Source organism: Labeo rohita, chromosome 22 (genome assembly GCF_022985175.1).
Source record: "Labeo rohita strain BAU-BD-2019 chromosome 22, IGBB_LRoh.1.0, whole genome shotgun sequence".
In the NCBI taxonomy this organism is placed as follows: Eukaryota; Metazoa; Chordata; class Actinopteri; order Cypriniformes; family Cyprinidae; genus Labeo; species Labeo rohita.
The window spans coordinates 119,812-132,849 of NC_066890.1; the positions used below are offsets into that span (position 1 = coordinate 119,812).

A 13,038-nucleotide genomic window follows, 5' to 3' on the forward strand; every position below is an offset into this window, starting at 1 on the left:
ATATATATATACAGTCAGGTCCATATATATTTGGACACTGACACACTTTTCATAATTTCGACTCTGTATGCCACTAGAATAGTTTTAAAATAATACAATCAAGATTAAATTGAAGTGCAGACTTTAAGCTTTAATTCAAGGGGTTGAACAAAAATATAACATAAAATGCTAAGGAATTACAACCATTTTTATACACAGACCCCCCATTTTCAGGGGCTCAAAAGTAATTGGACAAATAAATATAATCATAAATAAAATGTTCATTTTTAATATTTTGTTGAGAATCCTTTGCAGGCAATGACTGTCTTAAGTCTGGAACTCATGGACATCACAATAGACTGGGTTTCCTCCTTTGTGGTGCTTTGCCAGGCCTTTACTGCAGCTGACTTCAGTTGTTGTTGGTTTGTGGGTCTTTCTGCCTTTAGTTTTGTCTTCAGCAAGTGAAATGCATGCTCAGTCAATTTGAAATCATAAGATTGACTTGGCCATTTCAGAATATTCCACTTTTTTACCTTTAAAAACTCCTTGGTGGCTTTTGCTGTATGTTTTAGGTCATCGTCCATTTGTACTATGAAGAGCCGCCCAAACAACTTTGCTTCATTTAACTGAATCTGGGCAGACAGTATATCCCTATACACTTCAGAATTCTTCCGGCTGCTTCTGTCTTCTGTCACATCATCACTAAACACCGGTAACCCAGTGCCACTGGAAGCCATGCATGCTCATGCCATTACACTGCTCCACCATGTTCCACAGATGATGATGTTGTAGGCTTTGGATCATGAGCTGTTCCAAGCCTTCTCCATACTTTTTTCTTCCCATCATTCTGGTACACGTTGATTTTAATTTCAGCAGTCCAAAAAATGCTTTTCCAGAAGTGGTCTGGATTTTTTAAATGTTTTTTGACAAAGTCTGGCCTTGTTTGCACCTTGTGGTAAACCCTCTCTATTTTGCTCTTGTGAAGTCTTCTCTTAATTGTAGACTTTGACAGTGACACGCTTCCTCCTGGAGAGTGTTCTTCACTTGGCTGGATGTTGTAAAACTTCTTTATTACCATGGAGAGGATCATCCAATCATCCACTATACTGTCGTCCTTTGTGAACGTCCAGGCCTTTTTATGTTGCTGAGCTCACCAGTGTGTTCTTTTTCTTCTCAGAATTCACCAAACTGTTGATTTGGCCACTCCTAATGTTCCTGCTATCTCTCTGATGCATTTCTTTTGTTTTTGAAGCCTAACAATTGTCTGTTTTACTTGCATGCAGAGCTCCTTTGACTGCATGATGGGTTCAGAGCAACAGCTTCCAAATGCAAATGGCACACTTAGAATCATCTCCAAACCTTTTACCTGGTTAATTGATGTAGAAAAAATGAAGGAATAGCCCACAACTGTCCATGAAACAGCTTTTGAGTCAACTGTCCAATTACTTATGGTCCCTTGAAAAAGGGGGGAGGTACATATTAAAGAGCTGTAATTCCTTAATCTTTCTACCAATTTGATGAGACTGCCCTAAAAATTAAAGCTCAGAGTGTGCACTTTAATCCCATATTCATTGTATAACTGTAACTTGAATATGTTTTGGTCAACAGCTAAAATAATAAAAATTGTGTCAGTGTCCAAATATATATGGACCTGACTGTATATATATATATATATATATATATATATATATATATATATATATATATATATATATATATATATATATATATATATATATATATATACACACATACATACATACATACATACATGTATATAACACAAGTTATATAATTATTATTATTACTACTACAAAAAGGTTTAATAGAAGAATTATAATCTTCTTCTGATCAGAGAGAAAAAAAAATTGTCATCTCACAGAAGCATGTCTTTCCGATTAAAACGAGTCAATGCTTCACTACATTCACCTGAGTTTCTCCAATGTGCATTTTGGATTTTCTAATCCGTTCTAATTATTTTACATTATAAAATTAATAAATGCAGTACATGACCTCTTCAAGTTTCAATTATCAAAAACTCAACAGGTGTGAAAGTCTTTCATCTAAATGATCCACAACATACAAACATCCTCAAAATGTTTAAAACACAGGAAAATTAAAGTTTTGATATGGCCTAATATAGGTCCACTCTTTAACCACACTAAAATGTTGTGGTAAGACTTGGAATGTAGAGTTCATGTTGGAATTAAAGCCTACAAATTTCACTGAGCTGAAGCAGTTCTGTCCTCAATTCTGTGGCATCTGAATTCTAACTAAACACTAGGGATTGGCACAAAACTTACCTCAGTATCTCTAATTTGCAATTTATATTCTTCAGTCCAGTGCAGAGCTGCTTTACTCCTGAATCCTGCAGATTATTATTGCTCATGTTCAGCTCTTTCAGACTGGTATCTGATCCAAGAACTGTAGCCAGAGCTGAACAGCTTTTGTCTGTTAAGCCACAATCATTTAGCCTACAAGAGAAATAAATCAAATCACAGAGTTGGATACATGTAATATTTGTCAAATACAAATTATTTTTACATGAATAGTAAATATACTGCATATATATATATATATATATATATATATATATATATACAATGTTGCTCAATCAGGCACATTAAAAATACACACATCATAACGCTGAGAAATAACGCTGACTACATACTGTATCAACTTAAAGACATGAAGCTTGATAGTAACAGAGGCTATTGTATTATTTACTGTGTATTCGAATCAATTTCAGATACTAATACCAGATATATGGTCATATTATTTCCTGCATAATTAGGTGCATAAAGAAATATATATTTGTGTTGGATCAGTTACCTGTGTGCAGCTGACACACCCACCCAAACGATTTCAATATATCGCATATCCTGCTCGAAAAGACCATAAACATTCCAGATAACATCTTATATAAAAAATAATTTACATACACATATCCTAAAAACTAATCCTGTGTGAATGATACGCTTTAAATCGGGTGATTTTAGGTCAGTGATTTGCATGTGAGTCAATGGTGCTCTCAGTGGGTAGGGAATAGTAAGATGGCGGATCGAACACTTCCGGTGGCTTCACTGCCTAACGGCAGTTTAGAACGCACTGAGTGATCCAGTCATTATATAGATCAGTGGTTCAGACTGAAGCTGTGTCTGAAATCGCTCACTCATTCACTAATCCCTATATAGTGAATGGCCGTTGAGTGGACTATATCAGAAGGAGTGAACAAAATGAAGTGAACGAATTCGGACGGTGACGTATAACGTTACACTTCGCATGAGACTTGGAGCTGTTCCGAAAAACATCTTTTTCACATGTACTTTTATATTACATGTAACGTTATCTTATTTTAGAAAATAATTGTTTTGTAATGCTTATGTGTTCATAATCATTACTATTAAAATACTGTCAAAAAAAAAAAATACATTAATTACATGTTAATTAATAATTAATAATTTTATGTATTTATTGTTTGTAGTATCTTGAAACTCTCACTAGCTGCGTAACATTCCAATGGTCGTAGAGCGCCCTCAGGCGACCGTTAATGTCACATCAGAATGAATACGCTACCAACGAACATTTTTAAATATCCACCAAATTATCATTTTTTTGTAAATAAACAAAGATGCCAGCTCATAAAATTAGTAAAAAATTAAACTGAGTTAATGCCTATATAATATATTTTGATATGAATAATTCATGAAATAAACATTAAAGCAGAAATAATAAAGATGTAAATGGCATCTCTCATTCAAAATTGTTCGCTCCCCCTCTCTCTTCCAGCTCATCGGTTCTCCACATTGGATTGTGGGTTATAGTGCTTCAGCGAGTGTACATCGGTTGTACACTCGAAAACAGAATGCATTGTGGGTAAAAAGTAGTGAAGGAATGTAGGGAAGAAAGTCATTCACTCAGAATTCGGACATCACTACAAAATGGCTGACACCAGATATAGAGCACTATATAGTGGATAGGGAGCGGTTTCGGACAGCTAAAAACAAACCACAGTGAACATGGACAAAGAAGCTGATGAGACCGCTTTGGTTGGCTCTTTATGTTGTTGGTGCAACTGAAACTTTATGTATTATGTTGTTGGTGCAACTGGCACTTTATGTTGAACTCTTTATTGTTTTGGCCAAGGTTATTGAGAGTTGGACTGAAATTAATTTTATTTTTTTAAACCAGCTGTTGGTAAATCAAGAAAGTCTGTTATGGCCTCTGAAGCAACAGAGATGTTGTCTACAGTAATAGTCAGGGTTTCCAATGTTCTGAATGTACTTGAAAGTATTGTGTTTTACTTAAACAGAAGGTTTACAGAAGGTCTACCTACCTATAGGGTACCTGATTTTCTGAAATGTAGGCTACTATATTTCTAAATATCCTATTGCTACACTTAATGGCAATATTGCACTGGTCTGTTGGACTTGGTTGAACAAAAATAAACAATATTTAGTTGCCTAAGCTTATGTATTCAGTCATTATTCAATGGTATACTAAAAATCCATATGAAAAAAACGTACTTCTCACTGTTCTCAGGTCAAATATTTATATGCGATTAAAATGCGATTAATTTTGATTAATTAATTACAAAGCCTCTAATTAATTAGATTATTTTTTTTAATCGAGTCCCGGCCCTAATATATATATATATATATATATATATAAAATATAGGGATGAGCGAGTACAGCATTATCTGTATCTGTATCTGTATCTGTTAACCATATGAATTATCTGTATCTGTATCTGTACTCGGAGTGGGCGGGGCCTAACCCAGAAGTGGGTTAAAAAACTGGTTAGAACCAGCTGATGGTAAAAAAAAAACCTCTGATGACTGCCAGAGAGAGCGAGAGAGAGAGAGAGTGTGTGTGTGTGTGTGTGTAGCTAATTAATTTGTAATATAGTTTTTTTTATACCACTATTTCGAACCAGCAGAAGGTTTAAAAAAAAAAAAAAAAAAAAAAAACTCAGATGAACGGCAGAGAGAGGGAGAGAGAGTGTGTGTGTGTGTAATTAATTTGTAATACCACTACTTCCTTTTTTTATTTATTTATTTATTTATGAAATACAGAAAGAAATTGTCAGACACTCAGTGCGTGAAGTAAAAAAAAACTGGTCAGAGCCAGCTGACGGTTTAAAAAAGAAAAATAAAATTCTCCGACAGGCAGAGACGCGAGTCGCTTTTACCAAGCACCACGTCTAAACAAACCCCACGTTTACCAAAACTCTACTGGTTAAAAAGTAAGGCCGCGATCACACCGAACGCGTTTTTGCAGCGAGAGGCGCCTCTTTTGAATTGTTTTCTATTGGCAGTGAGCGTTATGCGCGCTGTTTATGCGCCGCGGGCGCTTCGCGTTCTAACCGCCTGCTGCGCCTCGCGTTTTTGCCGGAGTGCTCTGAGCGCCTGAAGTTGAAAAAAAAGCAACTCTGAGCGGAAAAACGCCCGACGTCATCGCGGTTTTATTCACTGTCCAATCGAATTAATGGAGAGGTGGGCTTTCCATTCTGGTGACGAAAGTTTTACTGTTGCCTAAAAAGTCCGGAGACTGCAGTGATGGAGGAAAAAACTTTTGGTGTCTATCGCGGGTTACCCAGAGCTGTATTTTTTAAGGTTTTTGCTGTTATGACAGTTTACTAAACAGCTAAAACCCAAAGATTTTAGAGCGCTCGCGCTATAATCCTTTGATTAGATTGACAGGACGGCAGATTTGATGGTTGCCTAGCAACATAAAAAACCGCAACGCACTGCTCTTTTTTTAAAAGTCACCAAAAGAATGCAGTGCGGTGCGCATCGCGTTTTCAGAACTAAAAAACGCGTTCGGTGTGATCAGGGCCTTATCTGTATGTGTGTAGGGGAGGGGCGCTGTGACTAGCCTATCACAGAACGCAGACACAGTGAACTACCCAATGAGAATTTTTATTCAATCCGAGCACAGATATTGACTCGTATTACTCGTATGATACTCGTACTCCGCAAAAGTGCTTTATCCGTACCGGATACTCGTTTCAGCCGAGTATCCGGCTCAACTCTAATAAATATATATATATATATATATATATATATATATGTATATATATATATATATATATATATGTATATATATGTATATATATGTGTATATATATATATATATATATATATATATATATATATATATATATATATATACACATATATATACATATATATACATATATATATATATATATATATATATGGGATGTCACAATGGGATGTCACAATGAATAAACTTTATTCAGCAGTATCTTAGTAAATGAGACTGCATGATTCAACTAGAGTAAAGGTTGGATGGGAAATTTGCATTTCGCAGTTACAAGATTATTTTGAATCCTCCATGTGAATATAGGAAAACATTATGATGGAAGTATGACATTATAATAGAAAGATTATAATATATAGGAAATTTTATTTGCAGTATGCTTAGATAAGCATAGGTAGTAAATTGCTCTTTTGCTGCAACGAAGAACTGCTGTTGTCAACCATTTTTTTGGCCTTAAACAAACATGGTTTGTTGAACATAAAAACAGAGTGATAACACAATTGGAATTAGAATTAATAAAAGTTCTCTTGAGTGTTCAAGAGTGTTCTCTTTATGGATTTGCAAACTGTATTAATAAAATATTTATAATACTGCATATAATTTATTTTGCATTATAGCATATACCTCAGTGTCTTGAGTTGACAGTTTGGATCCTGTAGTAAGTCACTGAGCTCATTTACTCCTGATTGTCCAGGATCATTTCCTGTGAGATCCAGCTCTATCAGGTGTGAAGAGTTTGATCTCAGAGCTGAAGCCAGAGCTTTATAACCTTCTTCAGTGATACTGCAGTCTGAAAGCCTACAAAAAAAGGTTTTTATAATATATAAATATATATATAAATATATATATATATATATATATATATATATATATATATATATATATATATATTTATATATATTTATATATATATATATATATATATATATATATATTTATATATATATATACATACATACATGTATATAACACAAGTTATATAATTATTATTATTACTACTACAAAAAGGTTTAATAGAAGAATTATAATCTTCTTCTGATCAGAGAGAAAAAAAATTGTCATCTCACAGAAGCAAGTCTTTCCGATTAAAACGAGTCAATGCTTCACTACATTCACCTGAGTTTCTCCAATGTGCATTTTGGATTTTCTAATCCGTTGTAATTATTTTATATTATAAAATTAATAGATGCAGTACATGACCTCTTCAAGTTTCAATTATCAAAAACTCAACAGGTGTGAAAGTCTTTCATCTAAATGATCCACAACATACAAACATCCTCAAAATGTTTAAAACACAGGAAAATTAAAGTTTTGATATGGCCTAATATAGGTCCACTCTTTAACCACACTAAAATGTTGTGGTAAGACTTGGAATGTAGAGTTCATGTTGGAATTAAAGCCTACAAATTTCACTGAGCTGAAGCAGTTCTGTCCTCAATTCTGTGGCATCTGAATTCTAACTAAACACTAGGGATTGTCACAAAACTTACCTCAGTATCTCTAATTTGCAATTTATATTCTTCAGTCCAGTGCAGAGCTGCTTCACTCCTGAATCCTGCAGATTATTATTGCTCATGTTCAGCTCTTTCAGACTGGTATCTGATCCAAGAACTGTAGCCAGAGCTGAACAGCTTTTGTCTGTTAAGTCACAATCATTTAGCCTACAAGAGAAATAAATCAAATCACAGAGTTGGATACATGTAATATTTGTCAAATACAAATTATTTTTACATGAATAGTAAATATACTGCATATATATATATATATATATATATATATATATATATATATATATATATATATATATATATATATATATATATATTAGGGTCGGGACTTTAAGGTGTTAATTTAGATTAATTAATTACACAAAAATAACGTGTTCAATTTTTTAACGCATTTTAATCGCACTTATTTTTGCACCGCGGAACGTTTCTCACTGGATGAGTTTCGGCGGGCCGATTATACTGGAGCACCAACTAGCGTTCAGACCACTGATCTATAATAGAGAACTGGATAGTTCATGACGTCATGAAAGTGAAGCCACCGCGCCGCCATATTAGTATTCCCTAGTATGCGCATACATTCTATTGAATGAATAGGAAATTATACGATTTTAATGAGAAAGCATCACATAACAAGTCAGCATTTTTATATCCGAAGTCTCACTGTACATTTTCACAATGCAAAGGTCCTAAGCATGTAAACGGTTATTTTTTTAATGTCGGGAATTCCCTCTGCTTATTAAAAATTTACGTTCATATAGCCTACATTTCAGTCAGTTACATTAGATCAACATGATAAACATCGGACGTTCAACATATGTTTACAAATGACAAAGTGCTTATTCAGAAACCTGCATGAAGATTTATGTTTTGTATTCATATACATTAATTCGCCTTGTACAGTTATTCACTGTTCATGTAATGTTGTTACATAGTGTTTTTATTCGTACAGAAGTCGAACTGCATGTTTCAACAATGATTTCGTTAACAGTATTTGTTTTAAAGCAGGTAATGATTTGTTCGTTAAATAAATTATTAGTTCAACATATATACCTAACATTTTACACACATGGAAAAGGCAATGTTAGTAAATCATTACAGAAATTGCGTGATCTTTAAAATAAATCTCTGAAATAAATGTTGCTCAATCAGGCACATTAAAAATATACACATCATAACGCTGAGAAATAACGCTGACTACATACTGTATCAACTTAAAGACATGAAGCTTAATAGTAACAGAGGCTATTGTATTATTTACTAATCCTGTGTGAATGATACGCTTCAAATCGGGTGATTTAGGTCAGTGATTTGCATGTGAGTCAATGGTGCTCTCAGTGGGTAGGGAATAGTAAGATGGCGGATCGAACACTTCCGGTGGCTTCACTGCCTAACGGCAGTTTAGAACGCACTGAGTGATCCAGTCATTATATAGATCAGTGGTTCAGACTGAAGCTGTGTCCGAAATCGCTCACTCATTCACTAATCCCTATATAGTGAATGGCCATTGAGTGGACTATATCAGAAGGAGTGAACAAAATGAAGTGAACGAATTTGGACGGTGATGTATAACGTTACACTTCGCATGAGACTTGGAGCTGTTCCGAAAAACATCTTTTTCACATGTACTTTTATATTACATGTAACGTTATCTTATTTTAGAAAATAATTGTTTTGTAATGCTTATGTGTTCATAATCATTACTATTAAAATACTGTCAACAAAAATAAACATACATTAATTACATGTTAATTAATAATTATTAATTTTATGTATTTATTGTTTGTAGTATCTTGAAACTCTCACTAGCTGCGTAACATTCCAATGGTCGTAGAGCGCCCTCAGGCGACCGTTAATGTCACATCAGAATGAATACGCTACCAACAAACATTTTTAAATATCCACCAAATTATCATTTTTTGTAAATAAACAAAGATGCCAGCTCATAAAATTAGTAAAAAATTAAACTGAGTTAATGCCTATATAATATATTTTGATATGAATAATTCATGAAATAAACATTAAAGCAGAAATAATAAAGATGTAAATGGCATCCCTCATTCAAAATTGTTCGCTCCCGCTCTCTCTTCCAGCTCATCGGTTCTCCACATTGGATTGTGGGTTATAGTGCTTCAGCGAGTGTACATCGGTTGTACACTCGAAAACAGAATGCATTGTGGGTAAAAAGTAGTGAACGAATGTAGGGAAGAAAGTCATTCACTCAGAATTCGGACATCACTACAAAATGGCTGACACCAGATATAGAGCACTATATAGTGGATAGGGAGCGGTTTCGGACAGCTAAAAACAAACCACAGTGAACATGGACAAAGAAGCTGATGAGACCGCTTTGGTTGGCTCTTTATGTTGTTGGTGCAACTGAAACTTTATGTTGAACTCTTTATTGTTTTGGCCAAGGTTATTGAGAGTTGGGCTGAAATTAATTTTATTTTTTTAAACCAGCTGTTGGTAAATCAAAAAAGTCTGTTATGGCCTCTGAAGCAACAGAGATGTTGTCTACAGTAATAGTCAGGGTTTCCAATGTTCTGAATGTACTTGAAAGTTTTGTGTTTTACTTAAACAGTTTACAGAAGGTCTACCTACCTATAGGGTACCTGATTTTCTGAAATGTAGGCTACTATATTTCTAAATATCCTATTGCTACACTTAATGGCAATATTGCACTGGTAAACAATATTTAGCAACAAAATAAACAATATTTAGTTGCTTAAGCTTATGTATTCAGTCATTATTCAATGGTATACTAAAAATCCATATGAAAAAACGTACTTCTCACTGTTCTCAGGTCAAATATTTATATGCGATTAAAATGCGATTAATTTCGATTAATTAATTACAAAGCCTCTAATTAATTAGATTATTTTTTTTTAATCGAGTCCCGGCCCTAATATATATATATATATATATATATATATATATGGGATGTCACAATGAATAAACTTTATTCAGCAGTATCTTAGTAAATGAGACTGCATGATTCAACTAGAGTAAAGGTTGGATGGGAAATTTGCATTTCGCAGTTACAAGATTATTTTGAATCCTCCATGTGAATATAGGAAAACATTATGATGGAAGTATGACATTATAATAGAAAGATTATAATATATAGGAAATTTTATTTGCAGTATGCTTAGATAAGCATAGGTAGTAAATTGCTCTTTTGTTGCAACAAAGAACTGCTGTTGTCAACCAGTTTTTTGGCCTTAAACAAACATGGTTTGTTGAACATAAAAAGCAGAGTGATAACACAATTGGAATTAGAATTAATAAAAGTTCTCTTGAGTTTTCAAGTTTCAGGAGATTTCTGGAACAGTGCCTCAAAGAATGGAAGCAACAAGAGAAGAAAAAGCAAAGACACAGCAGCAAGAAGAAGAAGAGACGATGGATTTGGTATAGTGAGGGTTACATTTAAAACATTATTCAGAAGAAACATAACTGAATTATTCTCTGACAAAGAAGAATTAAAGAAACAGACAAAGGTTCTAAAACAGCGCTACTGGTCACTCCATCTTGTTTGATGGTAATTTTCTAGGGTTAGGTTAAACAAAATAATGCTAAGGAAAATATATTTATGGAAGACCAAAATAAATTAAATCAAACATGTTGTCATCACTGGGGTAATGAGATATAAAGGTTATCGGCCATGGATCCAAGAATTATGCAGATATCTCTCATTTACTTTAGGTAACAACTAAAAGAAATTAACAATATTTGAAGAGCACAAAGAATAAAGGCATTTGAGAAATTACGGTTGGCTATCTCAATTGCACCATGCCTAGGCTCCAATATTCTAAAACATTTAATTATTAGAGCTTGTGAAAAAACATTTAAACAAGTGACTGGGGAGAGATACGGTGCCCTTGTTCTACAGCTGTTAACAACAACAAAGATGTGTGGAATTCCACTGATAAAACTATGTTCCCAATTTAGAGCAGCACACAAGAATGTGATGGCTAAAAGAGTGTGAATGTGTGTGAATGATGGCCAGTGTGTGAATGGAGTGAAAGAACATAAGGCAAGTTATTTATTTGCCAAAACAGCTGTTTTCTAAATTTTAATAATATCTGGATTTTAATATGTGGGCCCACAGGGCAGATTATGCCCAATAAAAATAACAACCATAGATGAATTTGAGTTACTGTTGTGGCAAAAAAAAGTGCCACATGTGCGCAGCATAATAGCATGGAAAAGCAGATCAAACGAACTTAATCAAACTTTCTTTTCAGCATATCAAGATGAAGCTGATGCTTGTCAAAAGTATAAAATGTTGCTTTATAACTGATAACCTGAGGAAAAGTGGGTTGAATGCTTTCAAGATGCCGTACTGATAACAAAGAAATAATGGAGTCAAATTAGCCAATTGTGAAGAATAACTTGAGAAGGAGAAAATGTAAATCATATGATAAAAAGCCAATTTGTATAAGACAGAAAATGAGATGGTATTAAATATTACTGGTAATAAATGCATGTAAACGCATGTTAAAAAAAACAAACAAAAAACAAAAAAAAAACAAAAACAAAAACAAAACAAAGGGCAGGAGAGCATTGAGCCTGTCAAGATTTCACCCCAGTCACACACACAACCACACACCCGGAGGATCCACCCAATCGATCTAGTTCACCTGAGTACTGACTGTGCACCTGATTCCAGTCAGTCAGCGTCTGGTCTACAGATCACTACCCTGTTTCTCGGATCCTCCTGGACTTATGGACTGTGTCTTTTTCCCTTGCTCCATTGCTGTGTTCAACGCTGTGTGCTGGACTGCTCAGATAAGACCTTTGCTCATTCTCACCACTGCATTCTGTTTAACGATCTGTCTAATAAACATCCAACTCCTGTTTTATACTTACCTCCGTCTCTGCCTTCGTCTGTGTGTGACAGAAGACCAGACCGCCAACATTATGAACACGGAAGAAGCACCCGCACCCACCCCCACCCCAAATCCACTCACCGAACTCATCAGCGCTTTTCAGGCGGCCATTTCACCACCACCGCCGCCATCTGCCTCAGGAAGTCCCATGGCTTTACCCACCTTATTCGCTAGAGAGACGGCTGAATGTAGCGGTTTCCTGCTTCAAGTACAGCTCTACATCCGTATGCAACCACAACATTTCCCCACCGAGGATTCTAAGGTAGCATTTCTCACTTCCCTTCTCACCGGAAAGGTGCTTCAATGGGCCAAAGCAATATGGAATGCCGATAATCCCATTGTTACTTCTTTTGAACAATTCACCAGTCATTTTTCTGAAGTGTTCAGTACAACCAACAGTGTGTTAACCGTCTCTGATCAACTGTTCCGGCTACAGCAAGGATCTTCTTCGGTGCATGAGTACACCATCCATTTCCGAACGCTGGCGGCGGCTAGCGGATGGAACGAAATCGCGCTGCTGGGAGCCTTTCGACAAGGCCTCAACCCGGACATTCGAGCAGCAATGGCGTTGTATGACGACTCCATCGGGTTGGAGG

At 35.0% G+C, this 13,038-nt stretch overlaps 1 protein-coding gene across 1 annotated transcript in view; it reads right to left on the reverse strand.

Annotated features, from left to right (window-relative positions):
• Positions 1 to 12,307, reverse strand: part of LOC127154146 (protein NLRC5) — a 65,400-nt gene extending 53,093 nt beyond the window's left edge. The window contains exons 1-4 of the mRNA XM_051095554.1: positions 12,243 to 12,307; positions 7,536 to 7,706; positions 6,670 to 6,843; positions 2,283 to 2,453 (exon numbers count right to left, since the gene is read on the reverse strand). Of these exons, the coding sequence (XP_050951511.1) occupies positions 2,283 to 2,453; positions 6,670 to 6,843; positions 7,536 to 7,706; positions 12,243 to 12,307 (581 nt within the window). The remainder of the gene's footprint in view (positions 1 to 2,282; positions 2,454 to 6,669; positions 6,844 to 7,535; positions 7,707 to 12,242) is intronic.
• Positions 12,308 to 13,038: the final 731 nt, after the last annotated feature.